At 39.4% G+C, this 22,370-nt stretch overlaps 1 protein-coding gene across 3 annotated transcripts in view; it reads left to right on the forward strand.

Moving 5' to 3' along the window:
- The window catches only part of hip1 (huntingtin interacting protein 1), a 69,984-nt gene that overhangs the window by 35,308 nt on the left and 12,306 nt on the right, over positions 1–22,370 (forward strand). For 2 of the 3 annotated variants that reach the window (XM_041803788.1, XM_041803805.1), the window contains exons 5-25: positions 1,172–1,252; positions 3,854–3,930; positions 5,897–5,958; positions 6,982–7,122; positions 9,310–9,367; positions 9,521–9,596; positions 10,337–10,480; positions 10,939–11,036; positions 11,284–11,356; positions 11,482–11,665; positions 12,657–12,745; positions 12,927–13,043; positions 13,266–13,367; positions 15,056–15,058; positions 15,779–15,973; positions 16,133–16,280; positions 16,434–16,520; positions 17,560–17,667; positions 21,131–21,267; positions 21,705–21,815; positions 22,006–22,064. In XM_041803788.1, coding sequence (XP_041659722.1) covers positions 1,172–1,252; positions 3,854–3,930; positions 5,897–5,958; positions 6,982–7,122; positions 9,310–9,367; positions 9,521–9,596; positions 10,337–10,480; positions 10,939–11,036; positions 11,284–11,356; positions 11,482–11,665; positions 12,657–12,745; positions 12,927–13,043; positions 13,266–13,367; positions 15,056–15,058; positions 15,779–15,973; positions 16,133–16,280; positions 16,434–16,520; positions 17,560–17,667; positions 21,131–21,267; positions 21,705–21,815; positions 22,006–22,064 — 2,150 coding nt within the window. The remainder of the gene's footprint in view (positions 1–1,171; positions 1,253–3,853; positions 3,931–5,896; positions 5,959–6,981; positions 7,123–9,309; positions 9,368–9,520; positions 9,597–10,336; positions 10,481–10,938; positions 11,037–11,283; positions 11,357–11,481; positions 11,666–12,656; positions 12,746–12,926; positions 13,044–13,265; positions 13,368–15,055; positions 15,059–15,778; positions 15,974–16,132; positions 16,281–16,433; positions 16,521–17,559; positions 17,668–21,130; positions 21,268–21,704; positions 21,816–22,005; positions 22,065–22,370) is intronic. The other variant, XM_041803797.1, reaches the window with a different exon arrangement.

Genomic DNA, 22,370 nt, shown 5'->3' on the forward strand with positions numbered 1-22,370 from the left:
TACCTTTATTAGTCTTTATACAACACTGTTTCCATAAAGTTGGGACATATGAAATGCAAATAGATTTGATTTTCGAAAGCATATTAAAGATTAGTGTCATTATGTACATGGAGGTTGCACTGTTTGCACTGGTCCCAGGATAAAAGCTTAATCATCAGCTTGTCCCACTTCTTGTGGTGATTTCTCCTGAATATTTCCTGCTGCATTTGCACATAAGCTCACTCTGACTGTGCACATAAATATTTACAAAGGGAGGTAACAGTAAAAATTCCAGTTAATTTTTTAATTTAAACTTTGACCGTTTCCATTCAGACATGCAGCTCAACCTCTAAATATTGCAGGAATTTTCAGAAGTGTTGTGTATGTGTAAAAGCACTATAACTGACAGTATTACTGCAGAAGTTGATTTACCAGCTTCTTTATTATGACTTACATTCTAGTGAGTCTCATTGATTGTAATATTCAAGACCAAGAGTGTTCACAGTATTGTCACACACCCACGATGAAATTTGCAGGCTTTATTGTGTAACTCGTGTGTTTTACTCTGCATTGCACCACAGAATCTGAACACTCACTCTGACTCAGTTATATCTTAAGCAACATTAGTTTGGGTGGAGATTCTTCTTTGCTCCTTATTCACAGAGCTTTTTTATCACTTTGTTTTTGTTGATGTCACCAGGCAGGAGGATAGAGGAAGTTTGGTCTTTCTGATGAGAGCTGTAGTCTTTGTTTCCTGTTTTGTCATCACCATCCACATCCCCTGACTCAAGAAAACGGGAAGTGAGAAGCAATTGGCCAAATTACTGCTCACTTCAACTTTGTCCACTATTTAGAATGGGGACATTACCACACAGAGTGAACAGAGGCATGTTTTGGAGAAAGCAAGTGCAAGGCAGGAGTAGGAGAGAATATTTTGGTTGCTAAAATAAATTTGCCTTGTGCTCAGTCTTTTCTCACTTTCACCGTGTTTATTTTATGCTGCCTCCAGCCAAAGTGCCACTTCAAGTTTCCTGAAAATGCCAAATGGTTTGTTTCCTCTGTGATCTGAAATCTGCAAATCCTTCAGGAAGGAAGAGATGTTTTTGTACTTTGATCACATCTCTCTCTTGCCTTCTCTCTCTCTCTCTCTCTCTCTCTCTCTCTCTCTCTCTCTCTCTCCCCCCCCCTCCAGGGTCACCTGAGTGAAGGCTATGGGAAGCTGTGCAGCATCTACCTCAAACTGCTCATCACCAAAATGGAGTTTCACATCAAAGTGAGTTGGCCTGGCCTATAAAAACTCAGTGAGCAGCAGACTCCCTCAACACTCATTATCTTTGTTTCAGGCTCTCCTTTTAGTGTGAGTGTGTCTCTGCAGAAGGGAATAGAAAATTCTGGAGTGTACGTTAATGGCCTCTCAAGAATCTGTAATGTAGCCTTTTTATGAGACAGCAAAGCAGAGCAGTGCAGGGGCAGAGAGGCAGAGCTGATGCTATCAAAGGGTGATGTGGTTAGGTGTTGCTCCCGAGGGTGATGGGCAGTTCGCCAAGAGGTAACTGGAGAATCAAAGTAATAATGTGACTCTGTGGCACATGAAACATTGATCAACTTTACCCATTTTTGCTAGATTAGATGTTTTTTCTGCTCATGCACCAGAAAACAGGAAGATTTTAAAGCGTTACACAATGTTATAAATAACCAAACAGAAAAAGAAGTAAACCCCATTAGTCACACAACATATAAAGGTCAATTAATGATAAATCAACTCTTGTAAACAGACTTGTATTCACTTTTAACCTTCAAAGCTTATCTGCTGAAAGACTCTCTTCCTGGCTAGTTTTTAATGTCAAGACAATGACAATCCTTTAAAACCTTTTCATAAAAATGCTCCCTTCCCTCATATTAGTGGCAGTAGAATCCCACAAATTGTTTTGTGCCCTGAAAAGCATTGCCAGTTTTTTCAGAGATCTGTGCTACTGCAACTAATTGACTGCCTGTTCGATTCAGAGCCAGAGGTTGTTTTTATCGGCCTGGAATGAAAAAAAATAAAAGAATGCACAGTAGTAGTCAAAGTCCAAACATTTGCCTGAAGCATGCATTTTTAAAACTTACCCACCTGTAGCAGTAGAGGTGATATTCAGATCCTTCTCTTTAAGCTGCTCTGATCAACACTGTTTTTTTGTGAAAAGCTTGATTCAGATCATGGCATATTTTTCAAATGCCAGGGTCTGAAATTCATCATCTTTCAGGAACTTTGGAGCACATAAGCTTATTTTTCAATCTTACATATTTCCGTTTGTTTGTGTTGTACAACGTGCCACTTCATATTTTTTGTTCAAGCTTCAGTAGTAAATTATTTATGTCTGCCATAGTTTCCTTCATCAGCACAACCTCTAAAAATTCACTGAACACCTGCTCAGTGCCAGACTGGCCGAAACAAAGTAAGAAATTCCCGCTGTGTGACCCTGGTTGAGAATTTGGCAGCCACGGACAAAAATATTTCATACAGACTTTGATAGAAACCGAAACAGATTTAAAAGGGGATGCATACTAGACAGAAATGTATGAACTCACCAGAAATACACTGTTAATGTCGCTTAATATGTGCTTGATTTGTAGTTAAGCAACTGATTTCTGACAAATATGCTCAAAAGAAAATATGTTGCTGTTTTGTTGGGAAGGATCTGGCTTTAGGCCGTCCATCTCTGACTGCCACTCTCCCAAACCATTTATCTGACACACCATTTATCTCATAACGGAAATACACGCTAAACTTCTGAAATAAAATTGTTTTAAACTTCCTTTTAGGGTAAGGCTAAGGGTTAAGGTAATGGTCAGGATAGCAAAAATTAATTATAAAACATTTAATAAAGCCAAGTAAACAGTCCTGTCACTGGAATAAAGCTTGTCCTCCATAAAAATATTGTAATGCAGAAAGCGTAGTTAACGCAGCTCCCTATACTGCATAAGCTACGAAGATAACAGAGCTATGTAGCTAACAGAGCTATGTAGCAAATAGAGCTAAAGCTAAGATCACAAACTAACTATGTAAGCTACATATCTACATTATCTATGTGGCTAAGTTAGCTGTAACTACGTTAACTGAAGCTCACATTGCTAAAGCTAACTTAGCTACATTGGCTTATGCAGTAACCTTAATTATGTGTCTCGGGTAGCTACATTACCTAAGCTAACAGAGCTAAAGCAAGCCACTTGTCATATAATTGTTTCTAATCCCTGATATGACCTCTGATCTTGCTCTCTGATTTATTTATGAAATGTGTTTTAGTCTGTAACGTTAGCAGTGTGGTAATTTCACGACTGTAACTGCCAGACTTTGTTTATGCAGAAAGTTTAATACAAAGGAAAAAAAAAACACATCTTAAGCTGGAAATATATTGTACCGGCTTGTCATGGCAGTTCTGTTCTGAGATACACAGCATCTCAGATGAATAGTCTGTGAGAGTGGCTGTCAGAGATGAACGGTCGGCAGCCAGACTGTCATGGGATTTTGTTCACAGCTGGGTCTGTCTGCCTCTATGCTGCAAAAATGTTTTGCAAGTATTTAAAATAGAAATAGTTGCTACAATACTGTAGATATGGTTGTAATTTAAATGTTAAGCAGTATGAAAATGAAAATAAAGTAGTACCTTAAAAGCGTACAGGAATACAGTGTTTGAGTACCAGTTTAAGTATTCCAAAATGTTCAATATTTAAGTAGTACATTGAGCTAGATGGCCTCGCAAAAAGCTGTATCTTTATATAAGTATAAAAGCATGTTACCTGTGATGAATATCATCCTGTAAATTGCCGTGTGTTCATCTCTGATGAGCCTTAGGTCTCATTCAAGCTTCCTCCTGCTTTTCTTCTTCTCCAGAATCCCCGTTTCCCCGGCAACCTGCAGATGTCAAACAGACAGCTTGACGAGGCAGGAGAGAATGACGTGAACAATTTGTGAGTGCTGCTGTCTCTCCTGTTGACTCTGTGATTGTTGTTGGGGATTTTTGTAAGCATGCTGGCCAGACCCAGACAGCAAAGAGCTTCAGTGTGTTTTTTTCTCTGTGATGATAAAAGTCTGACATCAAAGTGGATAAATAATTGAACAATGATTCACCAGAGCTGGCATTCATTCAAGATTTTAATCTTGATGATAATTTTAGAACTGTCAGATGGGTATTTTAAGCACAACATACTCCCTGAAAGCTGTTTAAATTTTAACTGGCAGACATTTAAACTAAATATTCATAAACAAATTGTATCTTTATGCCTCTGTACAGGCAGTGGCCAAAGCTAGTTGCATTTTTGGGTCGTCCATCAGTCGACTAAGACTAATGAAGTGAACCTGACATCCCATGAATGCTCTGGTGGATAAGCAGAGATACAGAGTCATCAGGCTCATGGGGAGCCCTTGCTTATAACATTTCTCTGACTTACACTACCACAGGAAACCCCACAGCCAGTCTTCTTGATCTACAACTATACTTTCAAATGAAAACCAAGGTATTAAAATGTGCCTGATAAATACCTAAATATATTTAAAAACACAAAAGAAGACACACAAATCATAATTTTGAATAAGTGCTGTAAATGCAGAAATTGGCTCCACAAAATAGATCATAATGCAGGAAAATAAATGTTTGGTCCTTAAATATTCTGTTAGAAGACCTCCAGACCCCTTACCTTATGGTGCCAACTATGACATAGCAAATTTTGAAATATTTCGTCTGGCCAACAGGTTGTTGCAGAAGAAAAAGATACTGTGCAAGCACAGTATTTCAGCAAAAAATGTTATGGGGAATGTGTTTGTTTTTTTCTGGTCATTACCTCAGAAACTAGTCTTAGAAATTGAATGAAAAACATATGATAAAATCAAGATCATAGTCAGGCCATAAAAAATCCTGATATATTTCTGTTTTCATATTGCCCACCCCTAGATGCAGACTACTCCAGGAGGTATTTTCATTTTTTAATAAGGCTTAATCTTGACACTGCCATAAAAGCAAAAGGCCAAAGCAAAAGCTGTCATAAATATTTATCTGATTGAGAGCAAAAATAAGGTCAAATGTAAAAGCAAAGTCTTAATTTCAGCTATAGCTGTGCATGTTTTAATCTCCTTCCATCAGTTTAGTTTTGGACTGCTTCAGTTAGCAGCTGTAATGGCTTCAACACCAAAGGTTACCCTCCTTTTTCTATTTTTTGCAAGTTGCCCCCCAAATTCCTTATAAAGCAAGGTGAAAAAAGTCTATTATAAAGGCACAGTCATAATAAACACTCAAAATTGTTTAAAAAAGAATTTAAGAGCCATGTTATTTGAAATATGACATTAAAATGCCAATTCTATGAAGATATCAGGTCCAAAAAAGCCATTAATTGAGCTTTTGGGAAAGCAGCGATAAGTAAAACATGTTTAAAGACGTGTTTTACACGGGCTGAGAAAGCCTCATATACACCGGCAGCTTGCTTCACAAGTGAGGAGTGTAGAAACTAGGAGCTGCTTCTCCATTCTTAACTCTGATTCTGGAAACATTTCATTAGTTATTATAGCCTTATTTATGTGTGAGCTGTACGGTTAATTTTTTACCTTCTCAGTTTGTGAGATTTGTAACACTTTCAGGGAGCTAAAGAATCAAAAGTATTTTGCTTACAGTAAAGAAAAGGCAAAAATAAAGGGGAACATCACTGTATTGTATTGAAAATGTGTTACTGCTTTTACAACCGATGAGATTAATTTTCACGTCTGAAAATGCTCAATAATGTAGTTACAGGTGTGATTTATTTGGGGGATTTATTTTTATACTCTTTTTTTCAGAAGCCTTTTTAACAAGGGATCGTTTAGCCTGCACTTTTTGATCCCGTAAAAACTGAACTGCATGCTGATAATCTTGGTAAAGTGTTCTCCTCTCAATCTTTCCCTCTTCAGCTTCCAGCTGACAGTGGAGATGTTCGACTACCTGGAGTGTGAGCTCAACCTCTTCCTTGGTGGTGAGTTATTCCACTCTGTGCTTATCTGAGCATGATGACAAACACAGGTGGGTGCACACAACTTCACACTCTGATGGACAGACTGGATGACACTGTGTGACTGATAGGTGTCTGACACATAATGGTGCACAGAAATAGTTGCAGTAGATTATATCTGCAATGTCATCAGGGCTCCTCCTCGTCTGACTCGGTCTGCTCAAACACTATTAGTGGTTACACACTGGGCTGTAGCTCTGTTGTTGTGTGGGTGAGTCATACTGGGTTAATGTCTTGATCTGAGAGCACGGACAGGACTAAAAATAGACGTCTGGGATGTGACCAGGAGCTCAGAAGAAATGATGGAAAACTGCATGCCCCCTTTCATTAATGAGAAGGAAATTACAGCTGAGCTTCTGTGCGTGTTTCCATTTATTCTGCGTCCCATGTTATCTCTTCCTTTTTATTAAAACTTACAAGGCCCTACTTCTACATATAGAGGACAGCTTTCTATTTGAATACACAGCACTCACACCCACAAATCTAGAAGCCCTTCAGCTTCCTCCTCTGGTCTGCTGCATCACGTCATCCAAAAGTTAAAGAGGCCAAGTTTGGGGTGTCTGAATGCGGGTGTTTGTGGGAGTGTATATTTTTTAGCTGTGCAGGAAACCACACCTCTGCAGTGAACACAGGCTCTCTGGGCCTGCTTCTGAGGTGGTGGTGATGCATGAAAGAGAGGCATAATGATGGAAGCAAAGAGGGGTTAAGACAATCCTGTCAGTGTTCAGGGTGCTACTTCCCTTTTCCTGTCTGTTTTAAGAAGTAGGAGTGAGCTGTGTATTACTTTAAATTTTAAATAAGCTGTTTACTTTACCGCCTCATACTGAAACAGGCAGCATGGCTTGATTGATTAATGATGAAAAATTTATGTCCGCCTCACTGTGTTTGCATGATTAATCACTAATCTGTCCTGATGTTGGCATCTACTGATCCAGTGATGGCTTCTGTTGATGTTTTATGTGTGTTTTTCTCTCCCTGTCTTCCCAGTGTTCAGCTCTCTCGACATGTCTCGGTCAGTGTCAGTGACAGCAGCAGGTCAGTGTCGCCTGGCCCCCCTCATTCAGGTCATCCTGGACTGCAGCCACCTGTACGACTACACTGTCAAGCTGCTGTTCAAGCTGCATTCCTGTGAGTGTCTCACAAACACACGAGATGTTATAACAGCACATCCTGGTAGAGAAAACTCACTGTAAAATTTTGCAGAGACACAGATAGAATACTTTTTAATATATGTGTTTGGTAAACCATACAAAGACAAATAGTCATGAAGTAATTTAAATTCACAGTATGTACATTCTGCAACCACAAGGCTCTCAATAAATGCAGTAACAAAAGATGACTTGTGAAGAATCTTTGCTTCTTACTTCTTGCTTTGAAGGACTCGATTAAAAAACTGCACTCCGTAAGCAGCCCTCTTTTCATGCCATGGATGAATTTCACAAAATAAGGGAGAAAAGCTGTTAAAAGTAGCTCTCTTGGTTTGCTCACAGTGCAAACCAGGGACTCCACTTTTAAACAGCTTGTCTCCCACATTATTTGAAGTTTGTCCATGACATGAAAGCACTGGGTTACTGTTTACTAAAATACACCTGTTAGAAGGCAACTTTTGTTGAAGAGACTCATTGAATAAAAATAACAAGAAAGCAGAAGAAGTGGTTAGGCTGAGCAGCTTCTCTGCGTGGCATGGAAATGTCTAGTGGGGAAACACCATTACAGGGGTCTGGGAATGTGATGGGTTTACATATTAAGCCTGATTTATGCTTCTTTGTCAAATCTGCACCCGACATACACAGTATGTGAATGTAACCCTGAACCAGATGTGGAAAAAGTACACAACTATTGTAATCAAATAAAAGTACAGTTACTCAGGTTAAAATGCACGGAAGTCCAAGTAAATGTACTGGTGTATAAATCTACTGAAGTAAAAGTAAAAAGTGTCTAATTTAAAGTTTACTTTAAGTACTGAGTAGCTACTGAAGAGTTGTACTGTAATATATATGTCCTTATTGGAAAGAACAACAAGAGAATAGATCTACAACCAGGTTGTTCAGGTAAAATCACAGTTCTATAATAAGGTAAAATACAGAAAAAATAGTGTAATTAAAGTCATTTAAGAGTTAAATTTAAGACTTTAAAGAGTTTATAATGGGCCAGACTACATATATATTTAATATACAGTGGACCAACACCAGCAGATGCCATGGCAGCCCAAATTATCACTGACTGTGGAAACTTCACACTGGACTCTAAGCAATGTGGATTCTGTGCCTAAGTGGAGAGGCACTGTGTTTTCTGAAGTCCACAGTCAACGCAGCCATCTACCAGGACATTATAGAGCACTTCATGCTTCCTTCTGCTGACAAGCTTTATGGAGATGCTGATTTCATTTTCCAGCAGGACTTGGCACCTGCCCACACTGGCAAAGGTACCAAAAGCTGGTTCAATGACCATGGTGTTACTGTTCTTGATTGGCCAACAAACTGGCCTGACCTGAACCCCATAGAGAATCTATGGGGTATTGTCAAGAGGAAAATGAGAGACAAGAGACCCAACAATGCAGACAACCTGAAGGCTGCTATCAAAGCAACCTGGGTTTCCATTACACCTGAGCAGTGCCACAGGCTGATCGCCTCCATGCCATGCCGCATTGATGCAGTAATTCACGCAAAAGGAGGCCCAACGAAGTATTGAAGGCATAGAAATGAACATACTTTTCAAAAGCCTGACATTTCTGTTTAAAACATCCTTTTTTAATTGATCTTATGTTATATTCTAATTTTTTGAGACACTGAATTTTGGGCTTTGTTATCTGTAAGCCATAATTATCAACATTTCAAGAAATAAAGGCTTAAAATATTTCACTCTATGTGTAATGAGTCTATATAATATAAGTTTCACTTTCAGAAAAGAGTGACAAAAAATATCGAGCTTTTTCATGATATTCTAACTTTCTGAGACATACCTGTATATGATTAGCTTTTGCCCCTAAAGGTCCTGCAGTAAAGAACTACAGTGTGAATACTTAAGAGAGGTTATACTTCACTTTAAAGATTCAAAGATGACATGATCCTCCCCAATTTAAAGACTTTTTCATTCCCTTTGGCTCCTGAAACCTTCAAAGCCACACCTGATGAACTCAAACATGCGTGCAGTTCCCTTTCAAAAAGGCTTTTCTCATTTTTGACAAGAAGCCTTTGATATATTCAGGCACAAAACCCCATCATCCAAGTCAAACATCATATAGACAGGGAATACCTGCACAGCTTTAGTGTCCCAGCTCTGACTCTGTGTTTGTTGTTCTGTTTGTGTTTTCAGGCCTTCCAGCTGACACTCTTCAGGGTCACAGAGATCGCTTCCAGGAACAGTTCAAGAAGTATGAAGTTCTCTGTAGTTAAGCTCAGACAGCAGAAACAAAGCCAGTCACAGTGTTAATTGCTTAGAAATATGTTCATGCTATGTATGGATGTTCAAAGTCTGTCCCTCTCACTCTGCTTGTCTGTCCTCTCCACCTCTCTCTCTGTTTCAGGCTAAAGAGTCTCTTCTATCGCTCCAGTAACCTGCAGTATTTCAAGAGGCTTATTCAGATCCCACAGTTGCCAGAGGTGAGGACCACCATTACGTAGTTTTATATTTTTTATACCAGGTTGATGAATGACAGTTTTTTCCAGTTTTAATTACCTATGCCTTCATTCATTATAGAGTAGCCCCTTTTATCATTGTCATAGTTTGATGCCTGTATCTTACATCGTATATTTTTGATCTTTCATTTAAGCTACATAACATGGTGGTATCTCTGTGCATCTACATGTGAGCTGCATGCATATTAGGATTTTGTATTGTAAGAAAAAGGAGAATTTGAGGTGTTCTTTGTGGCAGGGTAGCTAAACTCCTTATTAGGTCAGGTCATTCATTTAAAAATCCAGCATATATGGACATATGCTTATATAAGCACCACAACTTATAATTATGAGCAAATGTCGACCAGTTTCTACTGTGCAGGGTGAAGCGAAGTAAAAAACAGATCTCACTTAAATCTTCAAGTGGCCTGAAGGGTGAATTGCATTTTCATATATTTATGCAAACCAGAATTGGTAATTAAAGGAGCTCCATGTGACAAAAAAGTGCACAGCACCCATTTCATTTATACGCCTCTTTCCTCCGCAGTTTGTTAAACTAATTTCAGTTTTTAAATCCCATTGTCAGTTTATCCATGTTAAAATTGCTGAAGGGGAGCTTATATTTCAGGACACTTTCCCCCAAACTGTTCTGATGTTGACAGAAGTTCACAAAAATCATTGATAAAAACAAAGTGTCTGATACTAGGGCTTTATGATTCTTTCAGAACCCTCCTAACTTCCTGCGTGCATCAGCTCTGTCAGAGCACATCAGCCCTGTGGTTGTGATCCCCGCCGAGTCGTCATCCCCGGAGTCAGAGCACGTGGTGGAGACAGACGACTTGGTGGATACAGACGTCCCCGTTCTGCCGGTAACTAAAATAAATAAGAACGGTATCCCTGAGTGGCATCTTACTAAATGCAGCTCAACTTGTTTCGTGTGTTAGTGCTCCAATGGCAAACATGTGTGTTGTAAAATCTGCCAAACATCTATGAGGGATGTTGTGTTTGTGGGAGTAGTTTGAGGAGGAGAACCGTTCAAAGAGCTACATGAAGAAGATTAAAGATGGAATAAGCTGCCAGCAGTATAGACATGAATGGGATGCCCTTGTTAAATATTTCCATTAGGTTTTTGGAAGACTTCTAAAGACAGTTGGTTTATTGTAGTGTTGTAATTAAGTCAAAATTTACTTAAATAGAAGTAAAAGTACTTGTATATAAATGTCAGCTAAGAAAAACAACATAAAAGGTTGTTATTTATGTTTTTTTTGTGTTTTTTTTTTTTTAACAAGAACAACAACGTTTTCAAGGTTTTTCGGTTAACTTTCAGGCTGCTGTGGAGACAAAATTTGACGACCTGTTTGGCACCTCAGCTGCGATAGACCCCTTTAACTTCAACAGTCAGAATGGAATGAGAAAGGACGACAAGTAAGGCCTGTTTCTTTTATTATTATTATTTAAAACAATTCGTTAATCTTTTTCTATTACACCCAAAATTATCATCATCACCACAGACATCCTTTAAACAGTTCTGATTTTTTCTGTCTTCTAAGTGAGAGTTTTCGGTTTGATCGTTTAAAATTTGAATTTGTTTGTTTGTTCAGAATCATGAGTGACTATACATTTTTTAAAAGCTGATTTTTACTTTGATTGCTATTTTGTCTGTAATCATCAGGGACCTTCTGATTGAACAGCTGACGCGAGAGATTCAGGCCCTCAAAGACGAGCTGGAGTCCTTCAGACTGGAGGTAAAGAGAAAGCAACCCACGGATTTCTCATCAAGTTCTTTCAAATTTCATTACTTTCATTGTCAGAATTCCCAGTGCTGAGTGAATCAGCGGTCTCTCCATAATTTGCTTTTGTCTGCCCCAAGAGTGGCCGCTTGTGCCAGGCGCTGCGGGGGCGTGTCAGTGAGCTGGAGGCGGAGCTTGCAGAGCAAAGCCACCTGAGGCTGCAGGCTGCAGGAGAGAGCGAGTTCTTGAAGGCGGAGTTGGATGACCTACGAAGGGTCAGAGAGGACACAGAGAAAGAGCAGCGGAGCCTGACTGAGATAGAGAGTAAGACCAGTCTTTATGCACTTTTCTTCTTTTCCAGGATGCACCATGACCTATTAAGTTAAGTTCTAATTATATGATTATTATAATGCAAGAATATGATTTTAAAAGAATAGTCTGTAATTATTAAGGCTTTGTTTTTTAAATTTATTTTTATTCAGTACCATAATGTCTAATGCTTAATCTGTCAAAACAGGGGACAACTTTAATCTTTGGACTTAAAACACACTCTGTCCTTTTACATGTACAGAATAAACAAGCCGGAGTTATCGCTAGATTTGGATGTCTAACTGGACTTCTGTTCTTGTCCTAGTATATATGCAGAGCAAGAGATTTTATTTATTGCTGGTTATATGACTGCTTCTGCCACAGTAGATGTGCAGATGTGGATATACCCCCTTTAAAAAAGTTCCTCTGGACTGTCTTCCTGTTGACTTTTTAAAAGTTAGCATACAGCTCACTGGTTGTATGTCAAATGTTGAAACAATGAACAAACTTTACAGCCCTGTGTATTTTGTATGTAATCTCCACTTAACTCTTGGTGTAAATCAATGCCATACCTCTAACTTAAGGTGATAAAGGGTCAAAGCCCAGCGCTGAGACTGCAGAGGATGTTCAGAATACAATTAATGTGTATATATGCAAGAGAAACTTGATGTCCAACTACATTAATAAGATGTATTTGTCTGACTTAGAGAAGTCTGTTTTAGTACCATTTTATATGGATTAACATGTTTGCATGCATTTTAAAAGTCCAGAAGTAGTCTGACTGAAACAATAAATTGACTTTATCTTACTTGATGTAAGTGTACCAAGTGAAGGCCTGTTGTCTTCTTCTTATTTGTCTTTCTGCACCTTTGTTAAATTGACTTTCTGTCTGTTTGGCCCAGCTAAGTTTTGACTACAGTCATCAAACCAAATAAACCAAGTTGAATTATTAATCTCAAGCTGAAGCATGAATAATGACTGCGTGTTCACTGTTTTTCCTAACCAGAAAAGGCTCAGGCCAACGAGCAGCGCTACACCAAACTGAAGGAGAAGTACACAGAGCTGGTTCAGAGTCATGCAGACCTGCTGAGGAAGGTAAAAGACAAATCTTTATTTTTAATCTGACCTTAAAGTTCTCTCCAATTTAAATTAACCTTCATCCTCCTGTTGTCCTTCATAGTTACTCCCTACTTGATGATCCACCGTCCTGTGTTAATCTTTGTCTAACAGCCTCTCTGTTTGCTTTGTTGTCTGTGTTTTTTTTGCGTGTGTCTAGAACGCAGAGGTGACCAGACAGATGACGGTAGCGCGGGCAGCTCAGGATGAAGTAGAAGCAGTGAGGAGAGAGATGCAGGAGAAGGTGAAAGCTGCTCAGGAGGCTGCAGACCAACAGGTGAGCAGGTTATCTCTGCTGACAGCAGAGCAGGTTAGGCCTTGGCATGTTAATCCCAAGATAATTGAAGAAAGATTAAGAATTTATTTGAGATGGTGCAGTGCAGTCATGTACTGTAGCAGTAAAATGATCTAAAAACACTAACGGCTTCAAGTAACTTTGTTTCAGTTTGGATAAAATTCACGTGAATTGGCTAAAGTAACAATCTGACTTTTCTGGTAGGAGAGGGAGCAGCTGGATCAGCTTCAGGAGCTTCAGAGGGAGCTGGTGTCCAGCAAGGCAGAGCTAGACTCCCTGAAGACCACCATGGTGTCAACACAGCAGGTCACTCTCCCCTCGACTTCTTACACCAGGAGATTAACTCCACTGTCTTTACTAGACCTGCAAAAAAGTTGTATATCATGAATAGGACTGTCAAAATAACACATTATTGATTAATAACAGAAAGAAATTAAATTACCAACAAAGGATAATTTTACAACAATATCACTTGCCAGTGATCATACACCCTATTTTGGCCTACAGCTATTTATTAGTTTACTCATTTAAAAGATCCACATCAAACAGGATGGACTAATAAGCAAACAATCCATCCTTGATCCCTCCTCCCCCCTGTCCGTCTGCCTTCACCCAAATACACACATTTAAAGAGACATGCTAAGACATATTCTAGCTATGACCACATCTTTTGGCGTACAAACTCTCCTACCTAATGTAAATCTACTCCCATTGCTGTTTGATAAACTATTATTCAGAAACATGCTCTTTTAAATCAATTCCATGCACCATGTAGAATGTCTTCCATGAAACAAGCAGCTGACATGCTGAAAATTGATTAAACAGGAAATAAACTCAACTTCTGCAACCTATAAAAAATTCTGGTGATGAAGAGAAAGGAAGAAATATGGCAAGAGCCAGTGAGGCAAGCAGCTATGCTCAAGAACAGAGGTGTAGGGATGTTTGTGCACCGAAGAGGGGAAAAAATAGACGATAATCTTGATCAGATTAAAGTAGTCCGTGAATGACCAGTTAATGTAAAGAGAGGTGTAAAACTGAAATGTGAAAGTTAGTAACATGTAATCAGTTTTAAGCAGTCATACCAGTAGTCTATTTGTAAGTAACCCTTCTCATATATATGAGATTATCAGCGATTAACTTGATGTAAACTCTGTGATTATAATCACCAGTATAATTTTAATGATTGAAAGCTCTAATTATAGCATATACATAGCCATCCTAACAACGATGGCTGCTACATGAAAGTATAAAAATGTTAAGAAAGTTGTCACCCACACTAATTAATCTCACAGTAGACCACCTGAAACAAAGCCCATTCCATTTCAGCCATAAAGGGATGATAAATCTCTTTTTTTACATAGATTTCCTGTTTTCTCTACATCTCAAAGACTGTCTTGTTACAAATATCAACTTTTTATGCTGAAATATCTCATGTACTTTTAATCAAGAGACAGATGTGTGAAATATCCAGGGCTAAGCCCATAAAAAGACAATCCAGAAGGCGGCTTCCCCAGAAATTCTTTGGTTATCGAGCATCTGTATGCATTATTTCAATGCAATTTGAAACACAAACTTAGAATTAAAATGACAGAAAATCTATGTATCATTTGGGCAAAAATTATGCACTTCAACCTTTCAAAAAATCCTTGGCGTATAGATTTTTTTTCTCAATCTAATTGCGTTAAAAGTTTGATTACCATTCTAAAATGAACTACTTTAAGCATTTTATCTTTGCCATGCCTATCACTTCCTTTTTTATGTCATCTACCCTCTTTGTCACCATTTCATCCTCCTACAGAACAATCTCACATGACATTCTAACACATGTTTTTCACATCAGTGAATTTGTGTTTATTGTTGGGAGATATTGTTGAAACAGGAGCAGAGTTTTTCTCAGCCTTTTCTCTCCCTCTTTCTCGCTCTGCCTGCATTTTTCATCTTTGCATTTTTCATCAACAATTGACTGCACTCGTTTGCAAGAAAAGGGGACAGAGGCTGTGAAATCTTCTTCTTTGCTTCAGTGCACTCATGTTAGTCTGTAACAACAGGAGAGGCTGAGAAATTAATTCAATAAGCTGTGAATTCAAAGTGTTAACCCTCACGACCCCTCTGATTGCCTGTTACTCCCGCCGCCTCTCGTTGCCTCTCATCTCCTTTCTGCCTCCCACTCGACACATCCTATATCTGTATCCACTACTCATCCCCCTTGTCACTTTCTGCCCCCCCGTCCTCCTCCGTCTTTCGTCTTTCCTTCACACACAGCCCACATCTTATTGCTTCTGTCATATGCCTTCAGTGTCCAGATCTCACAACAGCAGCTCCTGCAGCACACAGTTTGCATTCATGTTCTTAACATCTCTGTTTCTCCTCCATCTCTCAATGTTTCTCGTCTTCTGTTTGGATCTGCTGGTGCTCAGGCTGTAAGTCTCTTTTTCTTACCTGCATGACACTTAAATGCACATAATGGTGCTTTATTTCACTGCTTTCCAGCACACTGGGTGTGGTGCAATTATCTTAAAATTCATAGTCAATGCATTGTAGCCACAAAAGTAACCCAGTGTGGGTTTGTAGCTTTATCTCTAAAATCAAACCTCTTTGGGAAAAATCTCCTCACAAACTCAGATGATGTAGATATGAATGCTTTTGTTGACCATGTTTTCCCATCAGTTGTTGCTCACTGAATAACATTCCCCTCATCTCTGATTTCCTTAACGCAGTCAAGTGAGGTTCTCAACACCCAGCTGGCCACCCTGGAGTCAGAGAAGGCGGAGCTGGTGCAGTCTCTCTCAAAGGTGGAGGCGGAGCTGGCTGTCCGGGGGGAGGAGTTAGAGAAGGTCCAAAGCTCTCTGGCGACTGAGCGGGAGAGTGGGGTGAAGACGGCTGAAGCTCTGCAGAATCAGCTCAATGAGAAGGTGAACATCAGTCGTTCCTCAATTAGCTTTCTTAATTAACTCTCCTGATCAGGTTTAATTATTCAAGCAGATGGTTTAGCTGCTGCGAGCAAACATCTCAATGAAGGTTGGTGTGTTAAACTCAAGCACATCTGTGTGTCTGTGTGTGTCCTTGCACAGGAGAGTAGGGAGCAGGAGCTGGAGAGCCAGCTGGTTGCAGCTCGATGGTCTAGTCTGCAGGGAGCTGTGGAGGAGGCTGAGAAGATCATACAGGACTCACTCGCTCAGATAGATGACCCGGCACACATCAGCTGCACCAGCTCTGCAGGTCAGAAGCTAATGCTGTACTTTCATGAAAATGCAGAGCTGCCATTAGTCAGTTAAGGGATGCTAATTAGCGCAGTGTGTAATATAAAGCTGGGGTGCATGTTTGTGTCAATTCTCCAGTTTCACAGCCTTGTGGATTTTGTTATCTCTGCAGATTACCTTGCATCACGATGTCAGGCCTCAATAGACTGTATGGACCGGCTGCACTCTGCCAGAAACTCTTTTGTAGCTGACAACACAGGTAGGAGTCCTCACTTAAACTTTAAGAAGGACACATCATACTTTGTGTAATTATGAAACAAAGTAATTCATTAAGAGTGAATATATACTGGATATATCTGGATATATCCAGATATATCATGTTCTTAACCTGGCACACCAGATGGATTTGTTTACACATCCAGCATTTGGGAAAGGGCAGAGCCTTTAAAAAAAACTTGGAGGGTGATTTGATGAACATTCTGTCCGTCACATCTTTACGGGCCAATCAGAGCAACAAAACACGTGACGTAGCCGCTACCTAGCTCTGCGCCTGCGCCCCTACCGAAGGAGTTAGCTCCATAGAGAACTGCATAACGCCACGAACCATGGCGACTGTAGACATGTCAGTACATGACTTTTGTTGTTTTTTAAAAGAAAACAATGCAATGCTGTTCTTTTTTCTTCTTTTAACAAAGAAATGTCGTCAGGTGCTGATAAAACTGGTGCTTTAGCAGCATCCACGCTAATGTCTTCCGCCATTATTGCACTGGCCTCTTGTTGCTGCTTGCTTATATCACGACTCTGCCGCACCCGAAAGTACTGCCCCTCGACGCTCATTGGTCCTGTTACTTTTTAACCAGGCCCAAACGGTTCAGATGGGAGCTTTGCAAGATGGATTCGCCAGTGAGAAACACGGAAACGGGCGGATCCATCTACTTTGCAAGGTTATCATGCTCTGCCACTCAGGCACAAAATATTGAGATGTAATTTTCGGTGTTTATCACCCAGCCCTACCTGAAAGTTAGTTTTGATTGTAATCCAAGCTTTAAAATTCAGTTTGACCACATGTATCAGTATTAGGGGGGGAAGTCTACTTTTCAACTATCTAACAAACTACATAATAGTGTGAAAGAGTAATGCTTAAACACATTATTGCACATGAGTATCAATAAAGTTGTATCTTTCTAAAGAAAAAACAAATAAAGTGAACTTGATTAACATTTATGTTTTAACTTTTTGTATTGATTGAGGCTGGATGGCTGTAAATCTCTGAACATTTACAATCATTTGTTCTTCAGGTGTCTCTGAGCTGGTGCGAGTTGTGACCCAATGTGGCCACCTGGTGGGTGACACCATCGTTCAGGGTAGTGCCACCTCCCACATGGTGCCTGTGGAGCAAGCTGATGGTGAGTATGAATCTGAAACAGAGGGAAGGGAAGAGAGTATGAAATCTTCTCCCGTTATCAATCTGTGGGCGAGTCAGTTGGCCCAGACTTTAAATGTTGGCAGGATTTGTTCTCTTTAGAGATTTAAGAAGTAGGGGCTAGTCTAAACACGCCTCAATATACAAAGTGCTCTCATTACTGAAACAAAACCACATGTAGGGCTAAAACTGGGTCAATTTTAAGCCTCATGTCACTGAAGCTCTAGGAATCAATGAGGTTGCATTGATCATGGGTTTGTCCTAAAACATGTGCATGTTGCATTTGAAAGTATGCACACAGTTGATGCAAATCAGCCCACTGTTGTTCATCAGAGTACAGTCCTGCTGTGTAAGTTTTGCTTTCTCTTCCTCCATCAGAGCGCCAGTAAGAGGGTGTTAACACTCTGCCTCAGGGGATGTCAGTGTAATTATAACTGCTGGAACTAGCATTATCTGATAGTTGCATCTCAACATCCCACATTTTGTGGGGGGGAAAAAAAAAGAGAGAGAGAGAAAGAGAGGGAATTAGGTATGAAAAATCAATAAACATAAGAAACTATTTAAATCTGTAAAATAATCAAATGGATCATGATTTGACCTTTTTAGCATTAAAGTTAACTATCTACTTTGGACTTACCTTGTTCACAGTCCTCACAACATTGGGTTGCAGACATAGAAGTAGCAGGTGTAAATCACCATTGTTCACCTGTCTCCTGAGGCTTGCATGCAACTGCTGGGCCATAGAAACCCATTTCATGAAGCTCTCGCTGCACGATTTTAATGCTTGCATTAATGCCAGCAGAAGTTCAGTACTCCAGCCGTGGAATGAGCAGAGCTTTGGCAGCTTTTACATACCATGTGCCTTAAGCAATTGTTGACCCTGCTACTTCGTAGCCGAGTTGCTGTAATTCCTTAACGCTTCAACTCTCTAATAATTAGGACTGGGCAATTAATCGCTAATTAGAATAATCACAATATGGCCCGCTGCAATTTTCAAATCGCAGAAGGTGCAATATTTCTTTAACCTGAAAATACTAGTTTAAAAAAAAAAGAAAATTTGCAGCTGAGATGTTATGCATAACATATCAGGCAATCGTTTAAGTGCCTTTTTTCAATTAGTCTGTAAAATTTTTCTTTTTTTTTTCATTTTTGTACGTTTTTCTTATCAAATAAGAGAATAACATAAAAATGATCACTCCATTCAATACACCGCGTTCCACATTATTATGCAAACGATATTTTTCACTGATTTTCCTAAATATTAATGCAAATGACAGTCAGAATATTTTTCAAGTCATCAGCCGTTAGAGCATAATTCAAATGTTTTTGAACAATCTTCATAATGACAAAAATTATTTTTTTAAAAATAAAAACCTCAAAATGCACTGTTCCACATTATTAAGCACAACAGCTTTTTAAAACATTTTATAGGTTGTAAAGAACTGAAAATGGTCATTTGTAGAAATTGCAGCATCAGGGGGTCATATTTACTTAAATCAAAGCTATTTCAATCAAAAACATCTTAACAGGACAAGTTCCATGTTAACATAGGAGCCCTTCTTTGATATGACCTTCACTATTCTTGCATCCATTGAACTTGGGAGTTTTTGGAGAGTTTCTGCTAGAATTATTTTTGCAGGATGTCAGAATATCCTCCCAGAGCTGCTGTTTTGATGTGAACAGCCTCCCACCCTCATAGATCTTTAGCTTGAGGATGCTCCAAAGGTTCTCAGTAGGGTTGAGGTCAGGGGAGGATGGGGGCCACACCATGAGTTTCTCTCCTTTTATGCCCATAGCAGCCAATGACACAGAGGTATTCTTTGCAGCATGAGATGGAGCACTGTCATGCTTGAAGAAAATTTTGCTACAGAAGGCATGATTCTCTTTTTGTACCATGGAAGAAAGTGGTCAGTCAGAAACTCTATATACTTTGCCGAGGTCATTTTCACACCTTCAGGGACCCTAAAGGGGCCTATCAGCTCTCTCCTCATGATTCCGGCCCAAACATGACTCCGCCCCCTCCTTGTTGACATCCTGGCCTCATTGGGAGATGGTGGCCATCCACCAACCATCCACTACTCCTCCATCTGGACCATCCAGGGTTGCACGGCACTCATCAGTCAACAAGACTGTTTGAAAATGAGTCTTCATGTATTTCTGGGCCCACTGCAACCATTTCTGCTTGTGAGCACTGGTTAGGGGTGGCTGAATAGTAGATTTATACACGACTGCAAGCCTCTGGAGGATCCTACACCTTGAGGTTGGTGGGACTCCAGAAGCACCAGCAGCTTCAAATACTTGTTTGCTGCTTTGTAATGGCATTTTAGCATCTGCTCTCTTAATCTGATATATTTATCTATCAGAAACCTTCCTCATTATGTCTTATCTGCACACACCTGTCTGTGCTCTGAATCAGCCACAAATTTCTTCACAGTACGATGATCATGCTTTATTTTTCCTGAAATATCTAATGTTTTCATTCCTTGTCCAAGGCATTACACTATTTGACACTTTTGAGGAGCAGGGAGATCCTTTTTCTTTCCCATATTGCTGAAACCTGTGGCCTGCTTAATGTGGAAAAGTGCATTTTGAGGTTTTTATTTAAAAAAAAATAATAGTTATCATTATGAAGTTTGTTCAAAAACATTTGAATTATACTCTAACTGTTGATGACATGAAAAATATTATGACTGTCATTTGCATTGATATTTAGAAAAATCAGAGAAAAACGTCATTTGCATAATAATGTCACAATAAGTTATTTTTTCAAAATTGTTCAGACGTTCTTTAATCTAATATATTGTTTGTTTTAATATAGAATGATTTAATGCTTGTGTTTGTTGGAAAATATATAAGATGAGGAACTTAAGAAATAATCACATATCAAATCCCAATGTAGGGGGAAAAAATTGCAATTAGATTATTTCCCCAAATCATTCAGCTCTACTAATCATATCACTCACAGTTGACTGTGGAATATCCAGCGAGGATGAAATTCAAGAACCATCTTATTGAAAGGTGGTATCCATCACAGTACCACGTCTGAAGTCACTGAGCTCACTGAATCACAGAAGGACCCATTTTGTATCGCAAATTTTTGCAAATGGAGACTGCATGGCTAGGTGCTTGATTTTATACACCTGTGGCAGGTGCTGAATTTAATAGTTAACAGATGTGGCCAAATACTTTTTTCCATACAGTTTATAAACTACACAGAGGAATGAAAAAGCTTTTGGATACTTTTATGTCAGCAGTTAAAATAGATATGATTGATATGGACAGGGTTGATAAATTATATTTATTTGTGCTTTATGCAACCCTACCATTGTAACAGCTGCGCAACCTCAGTTAAAGTCTGAAGTCCCCCCTGGTTCAACTGGGGTTTTTTACGTACCTATTCAATATTTAAAAATGAAAGTAATAACCTCCTCTTTGTCATATTTCAGCGCTGTCAGAGAGCGTGAAGGCGTGTGGGGCCGAAGCTCTGGCTCTGCTCAGCCAAATGAAGCAGCAGGATAGCATAGCAGCAGCAGACAACGGCAAGCTGAAGGCAGCGCTGGAGGCCATCCTGGCTACTGCAGTGGTCTGTACTTCATCCTAAAGATGACACTTTTTAATTCTATGAGTTTTACAGTGATAAAATAGCTGTAACTTTCTTGATACTATTGAAAAGTACCAAATGTATCTCCAGTCTGCAGTCTTTTAGTATAGAAACACTACCAATGTAATTTCACAAACCATAGCAAGAAAATAGTTTATATTGGGCACCACTGGCTTCTATTTTTGATGCTGTTGTCATGAAACAGGTGTTGACATTGTTAGATATACTTGTACCACACCAAAATGTAACATTGTTAGTTTTACATGCACACTGTTTTCATTCTTACTCTGCTTGCTAAATATCACAGGGCTACTTAAAGAAGAAACACAATAATGTTTGTATTTCAAATGTGAGCTGCTTCGGTTAATTTTTGCTGTCAAACTGACTTCAGTGTCTCTTTTTTTGGTGTCTTTGAGCAGAAATTGCGTCCCCGGGGTTTGGAGCTGCAGCAGGGGGAGCTGGGAGATCTCGTGGAGCAGGAAATGGCGGCCACTTCCGCCGCTGTAGAATCGGCAGCTGCCAGGATAGAGGTGCGTGTGTTAATGTGTGTCTGCTCAGCTGCAGCCACCTGATAGAAGTCGTGTATTTAAAATAAGTTTGCATGAGTGTGTAAGAGCCCTTTAAATGCTGTGAAAACATTGCCCCCATTTCTCTTTACAGCAGTATTAACTTCAAAGCAACTTTTTTCTGTCTCCTCTGTGCCTCTGTGGATCCCAACAGGAAATGCTCAACAAGTCTCGGGCGGTTGATACAGGAATCAAGATGGAGGTCAATGAGAGGTAAACCTCAGATTAAGGGATGGTTTGGAGGATTGCACAGAAAAAGACTGGCATCAGATTTTTCCATGTTATTAATATTACAATTGACTGTCTCCTAGGTGAGCAAATCCTTCAATTAAAAACTCTTGAAGGAGCTTTCAACCAAATAAATTAAGCAAAGTACAAAAAGGTTCAAACTATATCAAGTGAAAAAGCTCCGGCCCTGTTAAGCTTTAGCTAATACCTGAAATAGAAACATGTGCGACCCAAAAACTTCTTCCTTTTGCTTTGTTCTCTGCTTTCCATAGCAGGAAGTGTAAAGATTAA

Source organism: Cheilinus undulatus, linkage group 2, assembly GCF_018320785.1.
Source record: "Cheilinus undulatus linkage group 2, ASM1832078v1, whole genome shotgun sequence".
NCBI classification, from domain to species: domain Eukaryota; kingdom Metazoa; phylum Chordata; class Actinopteri; order Labriformes; family Labridae; genus Cheilinus; species Cheilinus undulatus.